Consider the following 23,233-nt stretch of genomic DNA (forward strand, 5'->3'; position numbering starts at 1 on the left):
TCCGTGGCAATATATAATGTCTTTGATTGCGGGACACACCTGAGGAGTGCCCCTGGCTCTTGGAAGCCCCGGTGCCGAGCGAGCGGAAGGACTAATTCAGGCCCGACTTCTTGCATATGATGCTACTCTATCATCCCCGAATAGGTCGGCTCCGCATGAACGTGCAATAGTGGTGAAAACTGCTCTCCCCCACGCCCTCTACTATCAACGTTGGTGTTTCCCTTGACTACGCCTCGGCGCTCAGCTCTTATCCAACGATGAACAAGGCATGGGTGAAACGCTCTGCATTCTTTCAGATCCGCGGTTGCGCAAGTCTTTAGTCTCGGCTGTTAATATTTGTAGATATTCTGCCACTATTACATATCATAGAGTCTACATGGCCTGGTTTTACTTGATAAAAGGTGTGTAACCACCTCAGGCGACTTCGGTTCAGCTAGGCTAATGCTCCTGGCATCGGCATCCCTGCAAAGTGCCCCGATATTGCGGCACGGGCGGAAGTGCTGACCGCGCAACCGGCTATCCCTGTCTGTCGGCCCACCCCAAGATTGCGGGCCGCAACTCTTTACTTGTACGCTATACTCTTGGTCGACTGTCAACTTCACTCTGCCCGGCCGAATGGAACTCTGGACCACCCTATCGATCACCCTGATCCCTGATATTCATATCCGGTAGTGTTCACAACAACACACATGTAGTTTCAACTTCTCGTAGTCTATACCCAGTATCACGGCGAGGGATTCCCTCCCTTGTTTCCCTCCTGCCCAATCCGACCCGAAAAGGTGGACACCTACTCTCGCAATTTCGATAGATAGGCAGATTACTTACCGGAAACATCTGCTTGGCGATACGGAGGCATTGCAGTTTCCAACCCAGGCTAGGCCCTCGGGGAACCGGATTTGACGTACCCGCCCGTTGGCATCCAATTATGTCACCCTATCTGACTTGGCATCCAGTGGAAGGGTAGCGAACCCCCATCCTTGCTATAATAGAGGATTTGTAAATAACTCGCATGTGAGAGTCTTCTTCATGCACCAGATCACTTCTCTCCCCTTTACTTTCGCTTAATGCGATCCTGCACATGCATGCCAGAGTGTCAGTAGGCTTGGCATGACTGTTCTGAATTACAGTAGGTGGATGTTTTCTGGCATTTGCTTGGGAGAAGCATGTAGCAGCGCCGCACCACAGTTTACATATGTAATAAGCAGAGGGGGCATCGCTTTGCGAGAATGAAAGACCCATTCGATTTGCACCCCCATCAAGTGATACATTAGACCGACGAAAGGAGAGTGAATTCGCCATAACCATGAAGTAAAAGGGTGATCCCTATTGGTATAATCGAGTGGCTTAACTCTTATGTAAAGTGGAAGCCAGATCTGCCCACCACGCGGCACAGCCAACAGCAACTTTCATTCTGAGGCAAGCTATCTCTTTCCAGGGTACAGGGTGTCTACTTCCTGAATTCATGTGTTTCGTTAATAACGGCCCGACCCAACCAGACAAGCCAAGACAAGGGCCGGCGGGGGACTTTGCTGGTTTCGGCCATGTTGGGTAGCATCCCGTGCCGCATCGCTTTTGCATTACTCAACGCCATGCGCCAGAGTCGAGAATCCAGATATAGAACACATTCCTTCAGGATGACTGTTCACTGGAATGAGACGATGACGCCTATCTTGGATAGATGTTCCGTCTCATATCTTTAGAGACGCGATCCCGCCAATGATAATGCTCCATCGGGCTTTGCCATCACTCCGTAACTCGCATCCAGAATCAGTAGTGGAGAATACATAAGATCCCCGGCAACTACGTCCTGGAAGGACCGTCCAAACAGACCTGGGGTTGGTTCCCGATCGCCCATCTCATCTGCGTTTCGCAGCTGGAAAGCAGATTCTTTTCAACAGTCGCGCTACCGCATATGCTACACACAACAACTTCCTGATGGTCATGGCATCGATACCGACAGCGATATGGGCCCGAGAGAGCACGAGCACAGAAGAGGAGGCCGTTGGATCAAATGGAGGATCTATCCTGGCCGTTACCGGCACATTAATGGGCATCACATTTGTCGTGGTCTCGCTGCGATGCTACATCCGACATGTGATGCTGAAGTCCTTCAGTGCCGATGATATTGTGATGTTAGTTGCACTAGTAAGTCTGTTGGAACCACTGTTAAAAAAACACACATATACCAAGCCCTTGACTAACCTTCAACATAGATCATGGCCATCATGAGCATGGTCTGCTTCGTCGGCATGGTCCGGAACGGCGCCGGACGATACCAAAAGGATATTAAACCCGAGTGGAGGGAGGGTCTGGCATACTGGTCCTACATCATCGGCGAGTTCCTAGTGACGGGCATCAGCCTGGTGAAGATCTCTATCGGGTTCTTTCTCAAACGCTTCGCGCAGACCCCGGCGCAGCATCGGTTCCTCTGGGGAATGATCATATTCTGTGCCATCTTCATGGTCTACTCGGCCATCACCTTCGTCATCGCCTGCATCCCGCTCAAGGCCATGTGGATACCGGGGTTACGGGCGGCCCCGACTTCTAAGTGCCAGACCGGGCAGGTGCTTTCTATCATTGGTACTGCGAACGGGGGTAAGCACTGTGCATCTTGATATAACGCCATGATCTGTATGCTGACGGCCGACTATCATCTCAGTCATTAATGTTCTGACCGATGTCATCTTCTGTCTTCTTCCTGTCCCTGTCGTGCTGGCTCTGAACATCAACCGGCGAACAAGGACAACACTCTTCCTCATCCTGAGTCTCGGGCTCTTGTAAGTGTGGGCAATATGACAACTAATCGAGTTCAAGGCGACCTCTGCTAATCGTGGATCTTAGTGCCTGTGCCGCCTCTGTTACGCGCATGATCTTCGGCCGCCAACGACTTGTAGACCCCTACTATACAAGGTAAGAATCATCGCCGACCCAACGTACTGGTGAAGGCAGGCTGACAAGGTGCTCACTCAGGCACTACAATTTCCTTGTATGGTTCTAGTAAGTTGGCTTAACCGGAACATGCTATGGTGTTGCTTAAGCTGACACGATTAAACCAGCATCGAGCTCCAAGTCGGTATACTCGCTGCATCACTTCCGACTCTTCGGCCGTAGGTTACTTATTCAGGCACACATAATAACTATCTCAATGGCGCTGACATGATCATCTCTCTTCTAGCATGTTCTCCAAGCTCCTCAAAGGCGCATCAACGGCCGCACGTCCGGGCGGCAACTACAACTACGGCTCTTCGCGCTACGGGTACGGCCCCCGGTCCAAGACGGTCCAAGGTGCCAGTGGCCGCATCTCGGGCGGTCCGAGGCGCAGCGGGTTTTACCGGCAGGACGACCTGTCGACCCCCATGGATACGGTTTTCATGCCTCGGCGCTACAATGGCAACGATCGCGGCGACAACTATAACGGCTACTGCATGGCGCAGATAGCTAGTATCACGCACACGAGGAACCCGGCCGACGACGATAGTGAGGACGCCATTCTACCGCCAGGCGGTATCCACGTATCGAAACGGACGGAGATCATGTGGGATGAGGATAAGGATTCCATAGCCACAGCTAGATGATGAAAACATTTTGAAGGGTCAAAAACCAAGCCCATGTTCCAAGGGGTAGTGTTTCCATCAAATGGGGGTTCATCAATATAGAGATCAGAAGTCCGCATCGTCATTACCGAGGTGCTTTACGATACTATACAAGCTGTATATGATCTCAAATATGTGTTGCTGTACCTTGTGGGAGCTCGGCTGCTTGCTCGAATAGTAGCACATGACCATACTTTATTTTGGGATCTTACCTACCAGCTCCCTAGGCTGATAACATAATACCCCGTGATGATTGCGCTGCGCCCCCTTCACACCTGCGCTGATCTATTCACCGAAAACATACTGCAAAGGACCCAAAAGGACCAAGTACATAAATCACTTACTGACGGCTCATTACTATTCGAAGGTTCGCTCAATATCTTTTTCAAGCTCCCTCTTTTCCACCATATACACAAACGCCCTGGCCATTGCCATAATTACGGCACACGCTACTTCCGAAACAACTGAACCAGTGAAATAAATTTATATCATGGCGAGCCAAAGTACTCTCGACCAAGGTCGAGGAATTCATGGACAGCGTGGTATTTGGCGGGCTGCCTAACGACGAACTACTCTCCCAGCGACGGAATGTTAGGCCAAATCCGGCAGATGAACTCCCTCATGTATATCAATTACCTAGAGAGGAGCTGCAATATACATTGCCTTGGCCTCGTGGCCCTCGCATCCGTGCCTCGACCTTCACGACTCTGGTGCGGCTGCAAGAGCCTTTACATCAAGGTCTGCCATCGGCAACATCTCAATCCCACGTTTACGATGTATTTGTCGTCACTCCCAAATCTGAGATTTCGGGTCCTGACCCGTTCCTCGGAGCACTGGTCCGTTTTTTGCAATGGCCACTACTATCATCTCAGGTCGCTGAGTCGGTCCGCAGATGCGCCCTTCCACCCATCACATATCGCCAAAAACGACGATCGGCCAAGTACCCAGTTCGAAGACATGGATACATCAAACCCTGATTTGCCCAGCTATAGTTTTCTCCCAGACATGTCGGGGAGGCCATTGTTGGCGTATCATATGGGACAGACCAGCTACTCTCCATGCGAGATCAGGCAGATAGCCCAGTGGATCATCGGACTTCTGGATCAATACGGGTTCTTGGCAAGCAATTGCGAGCATTTCGTTCTGTGTCTGCTGATGCGCATTGTCAATCGTGGTCGTGTGCGAAGACTCTTCCTTGGTACTGCCATTCAGATCGCAAACTGGGACCGCAAACCTATCACAGGGTCGACCTCTCATCAATCTAAAGGCTTCTCCGGCGGCTTGGAGTTAATTCGGCCGAGTGATCCAGTCGTTATGACCTTCCTGCAATGGCATTACCTGAACTGGAAGATCGACGCCGTTACACGCCACCCACAGACGCTACGGACGCAGGGGCTGCAAGCCCCTATTGCCAACAATTCGTTTTCTCATAACGTCCGATCGGATCTGTGCTGCAATCACTCCACAGATGTATGTACCCCCCGGCGGAATCGAATTATTGACCCAGGTGGCGGGTTAGCTTCAAACGTTGAACGCAACACAAAACACTGGCGGTCGAGTGTAGAATCTGTCAAGGGATTTAGCTTTGATGATATTATATGGGCTCGACACGAGGATGCAAGTCAAGCACTTGCAGACTACCTTGCGCCGAGTGAACACAACCAAGCACGGCGTTACCATATCGGCGTCGCGTACCTACAGCCCAAAGGCCATGCGGCCATCATACTTCAAGACGGGAGCTCTGGAAAGGCCACGCCCTTTGAAATAATATATCGACAATATGAGAATGAAAAACTCCCCGCGGCCGGTGTGAGGCTGTTACATATCCGTTTCTTGGCGGGCAGGAGTGACACCTTTACACTGGTTCTTTCCGAGCCACAAACAAGAAACTTACGCTTCATCCGGTATCACGACTTGTACCGTATATACACGACCGAGAGAGTAATTAGGCATGCCGCACTGAGGGCGTGTCCCCAAAGCCACCAATATATCACAAGCGACTGTGCGACATATGTCTTTAACTTCCTCAATGAACTGCTTGGTTACTTAGGAAAGCAGTGCGTTAAATCCAACATGGAGCCTCACGTGAATTACTTGGCACTTCATAACCATGTTTACGATGGAGCATTAGGAGCATTAGAAAGTGACATTAGGCGAAAGGCACAGAAAGCTGCTATGAGTGGCTCTATCCCTAGTGGTACCATTGGAGCCATTGGAGCCGTTGCTCCCGTTTTCATAGCCTTTGCCGGTGTGGGTGAACCATGGAGGATCGCTCGCTAGGTGCAAGAAGGAGACTGACATTGCCCTCGGAGTGTACAATGTGCATATCCTCTCCCGGGAGAGGTATCCTCCCCCTCCCATGTGAAGGGTTTTTACCCCTTCTCCACTCCCTGCCAAGAGAGTTCGATAGTCATGTATCTAAGGTAGAAAATACCTTGAGAGTGAGGCCTCTTCTGGTTCTGTCTTCGGGCGGAGGTATTAAATCAGCAGCAACGGACATACAGATTTTAAAACTCTAGAAATATGTTGTGGTGTGTAAGACAGATAGGCTGCGAGAGCCTGCAGAGAGTGACATGGATACGGCCCTTACGAGCTGCATGATGATTGTCCTTCTGGTATAGCCACCGTTCGATAATTTTGCCCGCAACTCAGAGCCTGACATGTGATCTGCTCAGTCTATCCGTGTTGAGTCCCTTTTTCATCCATCATGCATTCATACTGGCTACGGACGGCACGTGATTAGTAGCGATAATAGCCCGCTGTTTGAACGGTCTACTTAAACCCCTTTCCTATGACCAGGTTGAACGGTTCTGACGGAGTGCGGATGTCACAATGAATGGTTAGCCGAATGTATCATTTCGATCGTGAAGGCAGGATAGGGTACAATGTGTAAGATATCAGCTTTGGCGATGTTGCTGCGCTTTAGCTCCCAAATCAAACGCACGATAAGCCGTCCGTTACATACAACGCATGCGATCTTATTAAACTAGGTAAGTGGGAATCCTCGACGATCATGGCTGCATCCACAACATTCTATGCGTCGTCGGAATAGATCAGGAGGAGCAATCGACTCATCGGTATCTGCATGTAATCTCCAGCTCCCGTACGAGTGAAGCAGGCTCAGGCACTAGGTGATCTGATTGGCAGCAATATAGCTGCTCGGAATGTCTGGCCAATGACATTCCACCACACGATATGATGTGCCAGCTCACTCCATCCAAGAATCAGGCTCTGCAGTATACTTCACACCCTCACGAGTTTAGCCTGGGGGCCACCTTGCTCAGCCTGGTTGCTGCCTTGGCATGGAGCAAATTGAGGGTTGGCTTATAGCCCGGTCGTCACCCATTGGAGTCTTACATTCTGTGGATGTAAGTATAAAAACGCCCGCTGGTTCTGGCCCCTCAGTCAGGACCAGAGTTGCCACTCAAATCTACCTAGCATGGGGTCCTTGCTGAAGCGCATCATTTGGAACAGAAATCGGAGCGAGAGTGACCACAAAAGCCGCCCCGCCGAGGCGACGACTCCAGGAACTGACATGAGTGGCAACGTTCGCCGACCCGTCGAGGAATGGCCTGACTGGTTCGACTACCGCCGGGAGACCTTCGAAAAGGCGAAAGAAATGGCCGAGCTCACCTTTGACAACCCAAAGTTAAAAAAATACATTTACGAGGAAAAGACAGGAACGAGTACCAAGACTACACGTTTTCTCCTGTCAATGGGCGCAAGACCATATCGTGCTCGTAGTGCGGCGTATCATTGCTTCAGGGGAGAACTACCCAGCTCCCCTGGTAGAGCGACGCATCGTCGAAAAAACGAAACAAATCAAGCGCAGCGACAATATACGGGTGCTCCATCTGCACTTTAGTCCTCAAGATACAACCCAGCCCGACGCGCCGAGGACGATGCGAATTACATGCGAAGACCTCTGGAAGGACATAACCGTCAGGAACTATGTGGAACTGGTTCGAATCCGGACAACACCTCGCGCGCTGTTGATCGCACTTTTCAAGAAGTATCCAACGACATCAACAATTTTGCACAGCGATTGTGCCCAGTTTGCCATCCGCTTTCTACGAGAGCTAGCGAAATGCACGCTATACGGTAGCAACAACATGAGCGACAGCGAGTTTGATAGCATAGTCGACGAGCTTAAGGAAGTCATTCATGTAAAGGATGGTTCGGTGGGTTATTCCGAGGGCGAGTCTCGAGGGGCACTGGTTACGAGCGACCAATCGCAGGAAGGGTCGCATTGGCAGTGATTCCTCTGGTCGTTGTGCGCAGGGCTACATTGCTTCGGTCATTTGTGGAGGTGGCCTCCAGAACACATGCAGTCTCACTGTAGCGTCAGGGATGCAACACTCGTTTCAAGGCTTCTCATTTCAATAATTGGGTACAGTTCTTATGTACATGGGGTGTTTTGGCAAGAACAGGTAAACGGGGATATATAACTAAACTGCTTCAAATCGAGACTCCTTAACTCCATGAACACATCTTTTTGCTCAAATCTGACCACCCATTTCTCCGACCTGGTGTCTCGGCCGCGCAAACTGCTGTTGGCCAATAATTAAGGGGACAAAACCTCGATTTACCTCACCAATGCAGTCCCTCTTCTTCTCTGTTGGTTTTAGCTATGACCTGCTAACAACTTCGATCGTCCCCTGAGGAGGAAGATGAGTGACTAGATATCGTGGCTGGACGTGACTGCTCCTCCATCGAAAGCCCTTCGAAAGACGAGCTCGGAGACGGCGTTTTCGTCGCCCCATGTTCAAGACTGCTCTTGCCCTCCTCGTCGAGCAACTGCCCCGTCGGCGCCAACCCCCGATGAAACCCCCCACCACCCGCCAACAGCCGCTCCGCCACGGCGACTCCCACAAACTTCCACACCCCCGCCGTGCGCTCGAGCTGCAGCGCCCGCCGCTCCGGGTCCGGGATGGCGCGCGCCAGGACCTCGTACTCCTGGCACCGGTCCGTGTTGTGAAAAAACATGCGCGGCCACTCGACGCCTGCCTGCTTCTCGGCGCGCCGCATCGCCCGCTGCCCTTCCTCGATATCCGCTCTGGCCGCGCTGACGCGCGCCAGGTTCGCGTCGCGGATCCCGGCGTGCACCCGGGACCACGCGCGCCGGGACTCCCAGGGGCTCTGCTCGGCGACGGGTTTGAGGCGGAGCTCGCTGCGCGCCACGTGGTCGGCGTGGAACTCGTCGGCCACGGAGCCGTCGCGGAGGTCTTTCACCTTCATGGCGCCGTTCCACTGGCCCGTAACCTCGAACAGCGGCCGGCTGTCCTCGCGCAGGTTGACAAGCGTGGCGCCCACACTATTACGTGTGCCACCCCCTTTCCCTATGCCGTACAGGCTCGCGCGCCGGCCCTCGAACACGACGGTCGACCGGAACCCCGAGCTCGAGACGAGGTAGCACGTGCCCGTCAGCTCCGGGTAGGGGCTGCCGAGCATCAGGTTCTTGATGACCATGGTCGGCAGCGTCATCAGGTGGCTCTCGCCGTGGACCTCGTCGCGGATGATGGCGTGCCCGACCTGCCGCACCACGACGCCGCGGCTGACCGAGAAGGTCGTCTGCTGCGCCACGTAGCCGGACGAGGAGATGCCGCGCGCCTTGTTGTACAGAACGCAGGCCGTGACGGGCGGGTGGTGCGACACCTGCTCCGAGATGAGCTGTGTCTCCGTTGAAGAATCGTCGTCACTGTCGACAAACGCGCCGAGAAAGAGCTCGCCCAGGAACGCGTTGAGCGGCTTCTTGGCGCCGCCGTCCGACTCGGTCGAGGCCGCCGTGTAGACCTGCCGCTTGAGGCTGCAGAGGAAGTTCTGGAGCACGAGCAGGGCGCGCCGAGCCGGGTCGGGCTCGGCCGTGGGCGCGAGGAAGAGCGGCGTGTGCTCGGCCCAGGCGGCGGGGATCTCGGTGACAGACTTGGGCGACAGCACGAAGGGCGGGGCCGTGATGTTGGACAGGTCGCCCTTGACGGTGGCGAGATAGGACAGGAAGTCGCGCAGCTGGGCGAAGTTGGACTGGGGCTTCGTCATGGTTCGTCTGGTCTTGATGTTTACTTACTGGTTGCGGCGGTACACTAGGTAGATAGCAACAAAGCCAGGCATGAGAAGTTCACCCAGTTCAGTTCGACGACTAAAACAGGACAGAAAGAAAAGGGGAAAAGATCGATCTCTTAGTATGGATAATGGGCACAGGAAATAGTACCAAGTCTTGTGCACGGGTTCCGATCGCGATAGCAACTATCTATCAAAGCCACGGTTGGGCTGACGAGGCGCTCGTACAGTCAAATCCGAATGCGAGCCTGCAAGTCTCAGCGCAAGTCCACGAGCCAAGACATTTCAACGTCCGCAAACAAAGTCAGCCCCAGGAAGGATCCAGGCGAATGGAGAGCCATATAACGGTTAACGGGTATGAGCAGTAGATGCCAAGATAGCGTTTCTTTGGCTTACATCGCCTTCGCTAAGGTGCCTTGCGGAATGCATGACGTGATGGATTCAAGCACTCGGTACGGTGAAGGTTCGCCCGCTAGCTGCCGATGAGCCGCCCCTAAAGGACACTACTGTAGTGCTTATCTCGTTGCTTCTTTTTCTTAAGATTTTAGTAGCACATCTCGCTGAGATGACAGATTCCAAAGGGAAAGTGGATTTCGTCATTTGGTGTAACGGCGGGAAACCCAATTACACTTGACGCTTTGGTGGTGGGAGGCTATGCACTTCATTCACTTTCAAAATTCCAAGACTAGGAGGACTAGGATTACTGCTCGTTCCGGACATTTCTGAATCGGGCCCTGAAAGGAGCTGACGCCCGGCCGTCACCACTTCATCATTCAGATACACTTGGCCAACACGCTATGCCACCAACAACTTCTCCAGCGAGTCCATGGCCTTCTTCGCGTACGCGCCCATGTCCGGGTACCGCTTCTCCTGGCCCTTGGGGTCGAACACCTCCATCGACAGGTAGCCCCGGAAGCCCGTATCCAGCACGGCGTTGAGGAACTCGCGCACCGGCAGGTAGCCCCCGTCATAGGGCAGGGGCCGGTAGTCGTGGCTCCACTGCCCGCGCGGGCGCAGACCCGACTCCTTGTCGACCTCGTCGGGGATCGGCGGGTCCATCTTGTAGGCGTCCGAGATCTGCAGCAGGAAGATCTTAGATGCCGGCACCGTCACCACGAGCTCGGCCAGCGACTCGTTCCAGCGCTGCTCCACCTGCGCCCGGTACATCGGCCGCCGCTGCTCGCCCTCTGCCTCGCTGCTCTCCTCCACCTCGACCAGGCCCGTCCGCGTCGTCGGGTCCGCCCACTCGCCGCCGCCGCTCTGGAAGGTGTCGAGGCACAGGCCCAGGTTTGCCGGTCCGCCTTCTGGACGATCTCCCAGACGTCCTTCCAGAAGGGCGCCCGCGTCGCCCAGCACCAGTTCTCGTACGCGATCCGGAACCCCTTCTCCGCGCACAGGTCCGCGAGCTCCGCCAGGTCGGCCGCCATGTCATCAAAGGAGCTTTCCGCGATGCCGGGCGCATCGGACGACCCGACCTGCAGCAGGTCTGTCCCCACGGCCTCCATGATTCGCATCCAACCCCGCGCGCGGTCGAAGGCGTCTTGACGTTCCTTGCTGCCCTTGGGCCATCCCTCGAAGTTGGCAAAGGGCTGCAACATCATGACTTTCAGGCCGTGTTCCACCATTTGCCCCTTGATGGCCTTACCAATTTCCACCAGCGCGTCGTAGTCCTTGGGATCCGGCTCCGTGCCGTTGAGCATCTTGCCGTATGCCAGGATGTCCGGCATGGACAGCTCGACGGCGTCGAAGCCGGCATCGGCGATGGCCTTCAGCTTGAGGGGCAGCGTATGCGAGTCCTGGTACCCGATGCTACATGTCGCATAGCTGGTAGGGATCTCCGAGGCTTTGTATCTGATAGGCATTTCTGCTTGCTCGCTGACTCAGTACGGGAGCGAACGTAGGCGGGTGAGTAATTCCACGGGTTGGTCAGAACGTCAATGTAGAAGAAGGGCGGTCTAGCACGACGAAAGAAGTATAATCAACGTATCCAGCGAATACTACTAACGTATGACGATTTTTGGAGGCTGAAAAGAAAAACGGTTGCTGGGAAAGGGAATCGGATTGACAGGCTGTTGGACAAGCGTGTTTCCGCCTGCCAGGGCTTTGGTGACGTCAACGAGAGAGCTTTTGGTGGCGGAGTAGTCGCTCACATGCAGGCCGGCGTCACTACGCAACATTGACCGAGACGATATGTAATAATCACCTGTTTATTGGGAAGCAGCAAAAGAGGCCACGCATCCCGTTTTCTTCTATGTGACAGGTAGAGCCGCCAAGACTTTCGCATCGAGCGCATGCCACGAGCTTTGCGACGACGAAAGCAAATACTGACAACTACATCAAGGACAGATGAATTAACCTCTACAACAAATCGCACACAAAGACGATCGTTTGGAAGAGCCATCATCAGCGCATGGCTGTTCAGACCTCCAACCTGGCTCTACGTGCATGCACGACACGACAGCGCATTCATTCGAGACAGCAACCCCAAACGATATCGAGTCATGCGCCGATGTCAAGAAAGCGCCGGGGAAGTCGGAAGGAGGGAAACCATGAAGCCATTAAAGTCAGGTTTTCCAAAGCCATTAAAGTGACCGATGCGACCCTCTTTAAGTATCAGTCCACCCTACGCTGTTGCTGCGGCATCTGCATCTGCATATGCATGGTCACTTGCATGGGAACCTGCATCTGAGGCTTGGGCCACGTACAGCGCGGGCTGCTGCTGCTGCTGCTGCTGCATGGTTCGTCGCAAGACCTCCTTCTCCTGCGCGAGCGCGCAGAACGGGCAGCAGCACATGGTCAGCATGTCGTCCTCGGCCGCGTCGCCCACGATGGAGTACGAGCCCGGATTTCCTTGCAGGAAATCCGTTGATATCTATCTGTGTGGTCAAATGTTTAAGCCGATTGGGTACCACCGACATTTGGGTAACCATGTTGAGGGAACCCCACGGACATGATTAGGACTTACATGCAGCTGAACCCGCACATGCTCAGGACACTCCATATCGCACACTGGTTCAAACAAACTACTCCATCGGTCCGCGCTCTTGGATGGACGTTCAGTTCGTGACGAGGAAAGCACCTACATCTGAATTAACGGTATCATCGGTGGCCATGATGGGGTCGCGAAGCCGCGCTCGCCTCTTTCCCGAAGACTATGCGAGGGGCAGAAGCACGCCATGAACACTAAGAAATAAGTACCAAATGTACTCCAAATGTGGGTTCTCCGCTCATGGAACCTTCTACCGACATTAGGTCCGCCGGGTTGGAGCAGTCGAAGATGGGCGCCGACCACGAACTCAGATGGGCGTCGTGGCCGTCTTGATCTTGTGCCTGATTCTGCACCGCTCGGTAATGTCGCCGCCGCTGGGGTCAGTTGAACAGTACCGGCCATTTGTTTATGGGTGACGAAAAAGGAGGTGGAGAGCCGACCGGCATTGTGTACTGCTGCTCCTGCTGTATGACGACGGGGGAGGTCGTGGGTTGGGCTGCTTGGCGTCGGCGAACTGCATCGCCGGGATCGGCGACGGCGGCCTCTGGGGTGGGACTTGGTGACTCGCGGGCGGTGGGGCGGGGGTAACCGGATGGCATCTGAGTCGATGTCTTTTCACGATCCCATTACGAACGGCAGTAGGACGAATATTTATCAACACCCTACCAACCCTGGATGCGCTTCGCTCAAGCCGATAACTACCCCCTTACGTAAGCCATACGTAAGCCAGCTGGACCTCCATACCGAAGTGTGGCTGAAAGGCGTTCTTCTGGACTGATGCTATTTATGTAGAAGGTAGGAACTTCGCACATTGACTGCCGTCCAGCTTATGGTTCAGCTGAGGCCAATGGTTCGCCTCAGGGCAAGCCGAGCTGAAGTATGGCACCGCCAAGGTGTTGTCGTCCGATCCCCGAAATGCATGTCTCTTCTGAGTGCCGTATGCTGCTACTAGGCATTCAACGGCTTGCGTTCTGAAATGCTGAAGGACCAGAAGGAATTAGCCGCACAGGGTGAGGAGCATCGTCACTCGTGCATAAGGGTCTTGCGCGAACTGTTTTCCCAGCGCACAGGCCGATCCACGACGATTCAGTGCCTGCTGATCTCTTAACATACTTCGCCGACCGCTTCGGAGGATAATGGGAATGAGTTGCCTTACTCGGTGGCAGCGTTTACCAGAAAAGTTGATGCGTCCTTGCAGAACGAACACTTCGGCTCGGTGGCGATACAGTTGACGAAGAGGAAGAGACCCTAATTAATTGAAATGCTAAGAAACGCCAGACATTGGCTTCCCTGGGCCACATATTCGTCCAGCGCATTCATATAGCTTACATTTGTTCGAGAATAGTAGAGCAAATAGAGCGGGATATAGGGACTCACCCAATCGTACTTCACAAAGAAACGGTCCCCATGAGTTCGCTGCAGTGTATAGGTAGTCATCGTATTTCATTACAAAGAAAAACCGGTATATTCATTAAACCATACCAGGCACCGGAAAGCCGATCTATAGTCGAAAACGCCTCTATGGTCTCAAAATCAATCTATCTAAAGAATGGGCATTTCGTTCGTTCTATCATCGAATGCCCCCCCTGTGTCTCTAGCTTTTGTCTAGAAAACACGTTGATGATAATCTAATGCAACCCAGAACACGAACACGCAAGTCCCCAGATACCGCAAGGAAATTAGCAAGGAAAATGGAACGCACACTTTCGTTCACACACGCCAAGTTTTTAGTCTTCCTCATCAGTGTCGGGAGGGTGAGGGGTTCCCTTGGGGCTGTTGAGCCACTCGATGTGGCGAAGTCGGCGTCGGACCTCGGTCTCCTTGACCTCCTTCTTGGTCTTCTTTCTCTTCTTCTTGGCCTTGAACTGCAGCGGCGAGTTGTCCTCGGCATCGGTGTTCACGGCACTGCTGATGGCGCTGCTGGCAGCAGTGCTGGTGACGCCACTGTTAAGGCCCGAGTTAGGTCGCGAGTCCTCGAAGCGGTCAGCACTGATGGCCGTGTTGCCCTTCATGGTCATGCGACCATCGTTGATGTGCCACTGCTCAGAGGCCAGGGCACCGACGAATTCTTCGTTGTGGGAAATCATGACAACACCACCCTTGAAGTCACGAATGGCGACGGCAAGACCTCCCAGAGAGTCACGATCCAAGAAGTTAGTAGGTTCGTCAAGCACGAGCAAATGCGGGTTGTTCCACATGGCACCGGCAATGACAACCTTGACCTTCTGACCTCCAGACAGGGATCCAATCTCGTTGTGGTTGGCAATCTCGGGGTCGAGACCAAGATCGTCGAAGTGCTTGGAGATAACCGACGGCTGCAGCTCACGGTAACCAAGACCTTCACGAGACGCCTCGTGATCATCGAACTCTTGAACCAGCTTATCGAATCCCCACTCGATCAGGGTCTCGCGAGACACCTGAGTGTTGTACTTCGGGAGCCAACCCTTCCATTGACTATATACTTGTTAGCTGTAGTTCCAAAAGGTAAGGAGTGAGAGGGGATACATACACTTCATATTGGAAGGACTTCTTCCACTTTTGACGACCAACAAGGGCATCCATTTGGCGGGGAGACTTGCCGTCACCGAGGTCAATCGGCTTCTCCATCTGGGCCTTGTCCTTGTCAGACAGGATACGAGTTTGCTTCATGAAAACCTCGCGATCGTCGCCGTTAGCGTAACGCCACTGCAGGTACTGGTTGGGTGTCTTCTCGAGATGCATTTCAACGTGTTCCAAGGCGTGCTGCTTGATGTAACCGATACGCAAGTTGGGATGCTTCTCGACGCGGCCTGTAGTCGCAATGACTTCACCAGTCAGGATCTTGATGAGCGTGGACTTGCCAGCACCGTTGGGGCCAATGACAGCAACTCTGGAAGACAGCGAAAGCTGGCAAGTGACCTCGGCTAGCGAAGGCTTGGGGGCCTTAGGGTATTGGTATGAAACGTTGCTCATGCGGATGATGGCACGGGTCTGGGACTTGACACCGGTCAAGATACCGGGGGGTGGGAACCGGAACTGGACCTGGGAGGCAGACAGAGTGTAGTAAGCCTTGGCCTGGGGCGAACCTTGACGAAAGCGTTCAGGTTACCCTTGAAGTGACCCAGCTTCTTACCGGGCTCGTAGTGGTAGATGTCCGTGGTGACATTGTCGAGGAAACCAGAGTCGTGAGAAACAATCAAACTGGTAATGTCGGTGTGCGACTTCAGGTAGCTCTCGAGCCATGCAATATTGGCAACATCCAAGTGATTGGTAGGTTCGTCCAGGAGGAGAACATCGGCCTTCTGCAGCATAGCGCGCGCCAAGGCAAGCTTCATCTTCCAACCACCAGACAGCGAACCGACTCTTTGGGACTGGCGGCCTTCGGGACCAGACGTGAAGCCGAACTCGGCCAGAACTTCCGAGATACGCTCCCGGCCTTCGGAAGCGATTGTAGGGTCCTTGACCATGAAGTCAAGGATGGTGATATCGGCATCCTCGCCCTGGTTGTGCTCGACGTAGCAGGTTCGGAGGACATCCTGGGAAGGGAACCCCTCGAGCTTGCCACTGGCGATAGCCTTCATCAAGGTAGACTTTCCGGCACCGTTTCGTCCGCAAAGACCGTACCTGTGACCCTTGAGCAGGCGAAGGTTGGTGTGCGAAAGCAACAGCATGCCACCATAGGCAAGGGAGAAGTCGGCATTGACAATCTCAGTCTCGCCATCATCCTCCTTCTCGGGGACACCGTATTTGCGCTCATCTTCGGCGACGTAGAACTTGTGGATAGCATCAGCCACGGCATCAGCAGCCTCGCGATTCTTCAGCAGCTCCTTGACGTAAGGAGCAATGCAGGCAGGGACACGATCCAGGTGTCGGTGGTTGACATCTTCGGCCACCATGTCGCTGATGTAGGGGCGCGCAATCTTATAGAAGTCCGCGTCGTTGCCGACACCACCATTCTTCTTGATCTCGGCATCAAGAAGCTTGGCTACATCCTCTGACGATGTCTTCTCGATGATCTTGACATCCTTGTCGACACCCATGGCCTTGTCCATGACGCCCATGGCACGCTGTGCGAGCTCACGGACCTCGGGAAGCGAGGCGCCCTGAAAACACCCTTAACACCAGGCTTCAGCTTGGGCAAGAAGGTACGAGCCTCAATGGGATCATGGACCAGCTTGGTCAAGTTCTCCGTGATGACTACACTTTGGCGCAAGACCTCCTGGTTGGTGGAGGGGTTGTTGAGCGTGCGCTCAAGGAAGGGCGTCAGCAGCGCAAGCACGGGCGAGGTAACAATGGCGACGAAGGTGGTTTGGGACAGGGCGTGGATGGCCTTTTGCAAGGTCTGAGCAGAGGGGTGGTGCATGGTGTCAATCAGCAGGGGAATTCTCGGGGCGACATCGTCGTTGGAGAGGAGGGTTGTGAGGGATGTCATGGTGGCAACGGACTGCTTCTCGACATCGGCCTTGAGGTCGTGCATGAGTCCCTCGGAGATGGGGATGAGGCTAGCCAGCTTGGAGCCCATGGATTCGCGCAGGAAATCCTTCTCGTGGGCTTGTTCTTTGGTGACCCCAATCTCCATCTTGGCCTTATCGGCCATCTTCTGCAGCATCTTGAGGGCGCCAACGGTTCCTTGCCACTTGGCGGACTTTCTGGTCAAGTAGCCGATGAGGGAGGGCAGCAAACCGACCACCAAAGCCTCGGCACTGAGGTGGGCAAACAAGGCATCGAGACCGTATTGGGCAGCGTCGCGGACGACAGTTCCTTTGTCGGCAAGAGCGTCGAAAGCGACGGCGAGCATGCCGCCGTCTTCGAGGAGGAAGGAATTCGGTGAGGGGTTGCGTCGGGGGCATCTTCTCGAAGAGCGCACCGAGCAGGTTCTGGGCGGATTCACGCTTCAGACCTGACTTCTTATCGGCGGCCGCCTTCTTGATCTGGTCGAGGATACCATAGTTGTAGAGGCCGCGGAAACCAACGCTGTTCTTTAGCAACTCGCAAAGGGCGTACGAGGCATCGATGGAAGCGTTGGAAGTGGTGGCGTTGAATACCGAGTCGAGAATGGCGGAGACATCTTCTTGTGACGGGGGAGGGCCACCCTTGGCCACCATTGTCGGCGGCGACACAGGATGAGGCATGGTGGAAGAAATCGGCCAACAAATCAGCAACAATTAAGAACGTGCGCAGGCGAGTTGAGTTGACAAGAAGTAGCCTGCGAGGTTGCCCGGGTTCTATATGCCCTGGAGCAAGCGATCGGAGAAAGAAAGAAAGGGAGTGGAGATGCGGCCGGAAAGACCAGAGAAAGTTGATGCTCGCAACTCTCTTCTCACGTTCTGCGATCGTGTGAGAGTGAGGGTGTAGGTAAGTAAAGACTCGGATTTTCCAAAAAGTTTAGGCGGGGGGCTTATCGGATTGACAGAAGTTTGTGAGATTGGGCTGACACGACAGGGGTCGCCTGGGGGCCTTGGCGGGTAACAGGAGTTGGCAGTCACTGACAGGAGGGGTAACAGCCAAGTAACATGTGCCCGTGCTCCAGAGACTGGTACTGGAAGGGTCCTTGGGGGTCCCTGGGAGGGTCTGGGACACATGTAAAAGATGGAGAGGGGCTTTGGGCTGAAGACTCTGCCGAAGGGACTGCACTGAGGAAGGGAGGGGCTTATCGAAATTTTCATTTTCTCGGTCTATCTCCGATGCCAATGCGACCGAGTAACAGCTGGTCAGCATCCTACCAACTTTCGTCAGTTGACAGTCAGCCTGGTAACAGTGGCTTTTTTTCCTGCTTTGTTTTTTCCTCCAGTCTCCCATTTGGACTTGGAGGAAATGGCATTTTCACAAATCCCCACGTGGAGTTCATCGCCTTCTGTCACTGGATACGCATTTGCGTCTACTCCGTACTTGGTCAATCAGTAAAAGCCTTACTTCCCCTGCTTTTGCCCACGCGATAACAATTGCCTGCTTGCAAAACCACCGGCGGCGTGATACTTATCTTCGTTCATACCTAGCAACAGTAACCAAGTGTATTCTGGGCACCTAGACGGCAAGAGGCGCAGGGTTTAGTTGGGTGTTTCGATCGCTCATCTGCCTACGGCTTGAAACCAATAGGAATTCGCTTGTCTTAGCAACCAAGACATGCTAGCCGCACTCTTGCCTCTGATGCTCAAGCTGGTGCTGGTGCATTCTTCAATCGTGTGTGGAATTGTGATCCTGCTCGGAAAATTCTCGAGCGGCTATCGCAGCATTTGTGCTAACTTTTGACATCTCTATGAATGCTTTCCACAGTCGTCGTTGTGCTGAAAAGACCAGGTTGTCTTCATCGCCTATTCCGACTATCGTGTCGCATTCAGCTGCCCGAGCTTCCGACTTCTGTGCTGGTGGTGTTGTCGCTCATGTAAGCAATCGTTTTCCAATTGGTGTATTAGAGTCGATACGACGTCATTGCTCGTGGAAGCGAAGGGGAGGATCTCGGTCTATGGATGTATTCAGTATGCGCAAATCCATTCTGGAGTTGGAGAAGCAGGCACTGGGAACCTGCGATTATTGAGTCTTTTTGAAGCATGTCGTTGAAAGAGGATTCCTAGTTTGATGCGTGATGCGCGAACCTGGTCGATTTAAGGCTTTGTCGAGCCTTTGTAAACGAAGTGCTGGGTCAAGTCCTCGGTGTAGCCGCTGCACGCCTCCTATTAATAATGCTCTGTGACGCTCTTCCATTGCCTAAATCTTCAGCGCTGTTCGTTGCCCTGTCCATTACCACAATCCTTCTAAGTGGCAAGCTGGGTTCGCGAAATGATGCCTGTCTCCCAGAAACAACGCCATTGGGGATTTGAGCGCAGTGTTTCGACCATTATAGAAACAAAGAAGACAAGTTGACAGAAACCCTCGTCGTCAATGTTTCAAGTTTCGGTAACTGCTCTGCTTTAAGCAGCGGCTAGGATCGGACGTCGGCCAGACCGACATGCAGCAGCTAAAATACCCCGGGATGCTGCAGAATTTCCCAATTCGGACAATGAGATCTCTTATCAAGCTCGGGCAGCCGCCAACGGACCAACAACCAGATCGATCTCGTGCTACCTACACGGCAGGCATACTCAGATGCGTACGCACGGCGAAATGGCTTGTTAACTCGAGGAGCCAGCAAGGTATGCAATAGCGATTCTATGCCATTCTAAAAAGGGAATTGTTTCACGAGCGAGGGCTTATTTGTTGGGCTGCCAGGGCTGAGCCTGGCGCGCGACTCATGTTGTCATGCTGTCATGCCACGCCAGGTCGTCTGCGAGTTCAACGTCCCAAACGGCAATCTCCGTCCAGGAAGGTAGGTAGCAGTTATTCTCAAGACTCGACTACATATCTGCTTATCGCCAAGATGCACTGAGCGAATGAGGGCTGTTTTCTGATAGCATTTAAGGATGAGGCGCAGGGCTGATGGATGCACGCGTGTCGATCCAGAATATTCGCCTCAAGATCTGTGTCGGTCAGTGCCTATTCGAGCCTCTCACTAGGCCACGCATGACTGTGCATGATGGAGGGGTGGTAATTGACAGCTTGACAGCCAGCACTTCTTGACCGTCTACGGAGTACTGCACATATGCATTACATGGATAGGTATCTATCAGGGGCCGGAGTCTGTGATTGATTAGCACAACCTCGCCGATACCCTCGCCTTATTGAAAAGAAAGACGCCGAAGACGACCCTAGGCTGCATCAAGAAAGTGACACATTGTAAATTCACGTTGCATTCCGTGGAAGCAAGAGTTCGGTCGGTCCCTGGCATCGCCCCCAGATGTTAGAGTTTAATCAGACCTGCTCGTCCCATAATACGGATGATCCCCTGGTCGTTCATCCGTTGGTTGATCGGCCCTGCAGCTGAAAGTCGCCTTGATCCCCTAGCAGGTTAGGCTGGCACTGGATTTGCCCGCGACCTTGCAGTAGCGCCGTCGCATTTGGGTGGCAGTGAAGGAACACCGGCGCAGCTACTCGGGACACACTGGAGATGATACTAAATAAAGTCCATGTCATTGGAAGGATGTAATGTCGACTCACTCGGCCGGCGGTTTTTTCCTGCTTCTTTCGACCGTCGCTTTGGAGATTGCACAGGTCAAGGATTATAATCCTTGAACATGCATGCCATGCTGTGGTTCATAAGAAACTCAGTCGACCGGCCCTCCTTCTGATCTGTGTTCTATCCTATTACGTGTCACGAGACCTGCTTGTATTCGCCGTTCAATATGAGCTTCCAGTTTATTACGTCCATCAACACCATCGACCGTGATGCAGAGACTCGGCGCCGGGTCCGGTCTCATGCCAGGCGGCAGAAACTCACCACCACCGATTCGAGTTCAGAACAAGCCCCTTCCGCCAAATCCGGCAGCACGTCCCAGAAAGACCGCACTTCCAAGTTTCGGTTAGGCACACCAACAGCAGCAGCATCAAAGAAAGCTGCTCCCAAGGGCTCCAGAAAGCATGCCTCTCCGGTGTCGTTGGGGTCGAACGAAGAGATCTCTACGCCGTCTAGCGGTACTAGCGGCGATGTCATCTTATCTGCCGATCCCGCATCTGCCACAACCTTAACCGCATACTCGGGACAGATGGATATGATCACCAATGAGCTTGGTTACATGATCATACGGGAGCTGCCGCTCTCTTCTGCTCTGCCCATCCAAACCACACCGATGACCGAGAACTTGTTTAGGTATATGTTATGCGTCTGTCTTTCACCAAAGGAAAAGTTTGTGCAGAAGTGGTTTGATCGATGCGGCGCTCCGTCATATTTCACAAATTGTAAGCAATTATACCCCAAGCCCCCAGTCCCCAGGGACCATACGCAGATAGCCAAGACGTCATTGCAAATATAAGATCTGATACCCCAAGTCCAGACCATTCTAGCTTCCTTGCTCACTCGCATTCAATGAACCCCGGGGGCGACCTCTTGGACTTTGTAAGTCTATCTAACTCGACCCGGTTCCGCATACCTTGTCTAATGGTGGATTGATAGTTGGCGGTAGACCCGGCCATGACGCACGCCTTTATGGGCTTCATGGCCGCGATGCACAATGCCCTGGCCGATTGGGACGACTCTTCAACCGTTGACTTTCACCGTCAAGAAACCATCCAGTCCATCAATACGAGGTTGAGCTTGGAGTCCAAGGGCCAAGATGTACCCGTGTCCGACAGTGTCATTGTGTCCGTCTCGTTGCTCGTCAATATTGAAGTTAGTCCACAGGCAACCTTATACACACACCACTTCCGCTGATCGATTGCTCACAAAGTTCATATAGTCATTCATTGGATCAGAATCCTCCGCAAGAGCCCATATGAATGGGTTGATAAGGATGGTTGAGTTACGCGGTGGACTCATTGACGGGCTGGGCTACAGCCCCCTGCTTCAGCGCGCCTTGTGCTGGGCTGACTTTGCCTACGCCACCATGGCGGCCGTACCGCTCTCATTCCCAATGGTTCCACAGATTTCTGGGCCACTAGACATACAGGATCGGTTTATGTCTCGGTCAATGATGATCAACAATGGCGTCAGGGGTCGACATCACGGACGACACAGCCTGCTCATCCTGGACCGCGAAGCATCTGAGCTCTTCGAGCTTCTTTTCTCCACCACGGAAGCCGTAAACAACTTCGAATTCGCCAGGATTGACGCGCTAAAGGAACAGCGCAGCCAGATGAGCGACACAGTCTACCTTCTGGAGTACCGACTGTGCGCGCAGGAGGAGCAAGCTCGAGCCAGAGCGGCGCAGTTGGGAAATAACACAGCAGCCCTTGCTAATCGGACAGATCTGTCGGAACCCTTGGTCTACGCCAGCCATCTGTTCCTGCACTTGGCTCTACGAGGGCAGCCACCAGCGGCGAAGCGACATAAGGCGTTGACAGAAGCTCTAATGACCAGCATATCTGGCTTGCTTATACATCTGGGCTGGTTGTTCGGTGCTAGCAGTGATTCTTCACCCCCAGCGAGTTACTCAACAACTGATGCTCCCGGCGCGCAAGCCTACACTTCGGCGGGAGACTGGCCGTCATCATCGTATCAGGAAACCGCCGCTTTCCATGGCCATGGCCCCGACATGCCCGTAGCTGTCAAGCTAGAATTGGAAAACGTGGAGTCAGAGGCCGTCATAGATGACTTGCACGACGATATCCTTCTTTGGATCCTGTTTGTCGGGTGCTGTGTACAGATGCGACCGCAGTATCCCCGCAACGAATACGGGATCCCCACGCTGGACTCGACGTTCCTCGCGCGAGACCACCGTCCCTTCTTCGTGCTGGCCTTGCGGAGGCTGTGCAGGGAACGCGCCATATCGGAGAAGGAGGTCTTGATTGACAGGCTGCGCACCATCGTATGGATGAACACCTGGTGCGAAAGGCAGCTCGACATGGTGTGGGCGCTGCTCGGGCTGGAATTGGAACTGTGAGAGCTACTGACATGATTTCAACTGTCGTCTCAGTGTTGGTTATTCCTCGGTGCGCTGTTGCGGCGGACGGATACCACCTCATTCTCAAGTTCAGATATATATGATGATACCGCTGATGATGATGCATGTACATACAGACAATGCAATGTACACACTCAGCGATCATTTAACATGACCGCAAAAATGCATACACAAACAAAGTTTTG

At 53.6% G+C, this 23,233-nt stretch overlaps 8 protein-coding genes across 8 annotated transcripts; 4 read left to right on the forward strand and 4 right to left on the reverse strand.

Moving 5' to 3' along the window:
- Nucleotides 1–1,935: 1,935 nt before the first annotated feature.
- On the forward strand, nt 1,936–3,575 carry PG994_008065 (oxidoreductase; the record flags this gene model as incomplete). Its single annotated transcript, XM_066859474.1, has 7 exons — nt 1,936–2,145; nt 2,214–2,595; nt 2,660–2,777; nt 2,815–2,910; nt 2,971–2,997; nt 3,057–3,107; nt 3,176–3,575. The coding sequence occupies 7 exons, from the start codon at nt 1,936–1,938 to the stop codon at nt 3,573–3,575; spliced, it is 1,284 nt and encodes a 427-aa protein (XP_066714961.1).
- Nucleotides 3,576–4,367: 792 nt separating this feature from the next.
- PG994_008066 (uncharacterized protein) lies at nt 4,368–5,873 on the forward strand (the record flags this gene model as incomplete). The annotated part of the gene is made up of 1 exon (XM_066859475.1): nt 4,368–5,873. One exon carries the CDS (start codon nt 4,368–4,370, stop codon nt 5,871–5,873), a length of 1,506 nt encoding a protein of 501 aa, XP_066714962.1.
- A 1,159-nt stretch (nt 5,874–7,032) lies between these two features.
- Nucleotides 7,033–7,852, forward strand: PG994_008067 (uncharacterized protein; the record flags this gene model as incomplete). The annotated part of the gene is made up of 2 exons (XM_066859476.1): nt 7,033–7,279; nt 7,338–7,852. The coding sequence occupies 2 exons, from the start codon at nt 7,033–7,035 to the stop codon at nt 7,850–7,852; spliced, it is 762 nt and encodes a 253-aa protein (XP_066714963.1).
- A 379-nt stretch (nt 7,853–8,231) lies between these two features.
- Nucleotides 8,232–9,629, reverse strand: PG994_008068 (uncharacterized protein; the record flags this gene model as incomplete). Its single annotated transcript, XM_066859477.1, has 1 exon — nt 8,232–9,629. One exon carries the CDS (start codon nt 9,627–9,629, stop codon nt 8,232–8,234), a length of 1,398 nt encoding a protein of 465 aa, XP_066714964.1.
- Nucleotides 9,630–10,445: 816 nt separating this feature from the next.
- On the reverse strand, nt 10,446–11,512 carry PG994_008069 (uncharacterized protein; the record flags this gene model as incomplete). Its single annotated transcript, XM_066859478.1, has 2 exons — nt 10,446–10,910; nt 10,961–11,512. 2 exons carry the CDS (start codon nt 11,510–11,512, stop codon nt 10,446–10,448), a joined length of 1,017 nt encoding a protein of 338 aa, XP_066714965.1.
- A 744-nt stretch (nt 11,513–12,256) lies between these two features.
- Nucleotides 12,257–13,238, reverse strand: PG994_008070 (uncharacterized protein; the record flags this gene model as incomplete). Its single annotated transcript, XM_066859479.1, has 5 exons — nt 12,257–12,293; nt 12,356–12,522; nt 12,734–12,802; nt 12,858–13,013; nt 13,080–13,238. 5 exons carry the CDS (start codon nt 13,236–13,238, stop codon nt 12,257–12,259), a joined length of 588 nt encoding a protein of 195 aa, XP_066714966.1.
- A 1,128-nt stretch (nt 13,239–14,366) lies between these two features.
- Nucleotides 14,367–17,750, reverse strand: PG994_008071 (uncharacterized protein; the record flags this gene model as incomplete). The annotated part of the gene is given in 5 exon segments (XM_066859480.1): nt 14,367–15,093; nt 15,149–15,693; nt 15,705–16,685; nt 16,700–17,424; nt 17,486–17,750. 5 exon segments carry the CDS (start codon nt 17,748–17,750, stop codon nt 14,367–14,369), a joined length of 3,243 nt encoding a protein of 1,080 aa, XP_066714967.1.
- Nucleotides 17,751–20,834: 3,084 nt separating this feature from the next.
- PG994_008072 (uncharacterized protein) lies at nt 20,835–23,027 on the forward strand (the record flags this gene model as incomplete). The annotated part of the gene is made up of 4 exons (XM_066859481.1): nt 20,835–21,387; nt 21,483–21,544; nt 21,602–21,817; nt 21,885–23,027. 4 exons carry the CDS (start codon nt 20,835–20,837, stop codon nt 23,025–23,027), a joined length of 1,974 nt encoding a protein of 657 aa, XP_066714968.1.
- Nucleotides 23,028–23,233: the final 206 nt, after the last annotated feature.

Source organism: Apiospora phragmitis (genome assembly GCF_038363925.1).
Source record: "Apiospora phragmitis strain CBS 135458 chromosome Unknown utg000007l:2111988.0-4706623.0:1.0-2598199.0, whole genome shotgun sequence".
Lineage (NCBI taxonomy): Eukaryota > Fungi > Ascomycota > Sordariomycetes > Amphisphaeriales > Apiosporaceae > Apiospora > Apiospora phragmitis.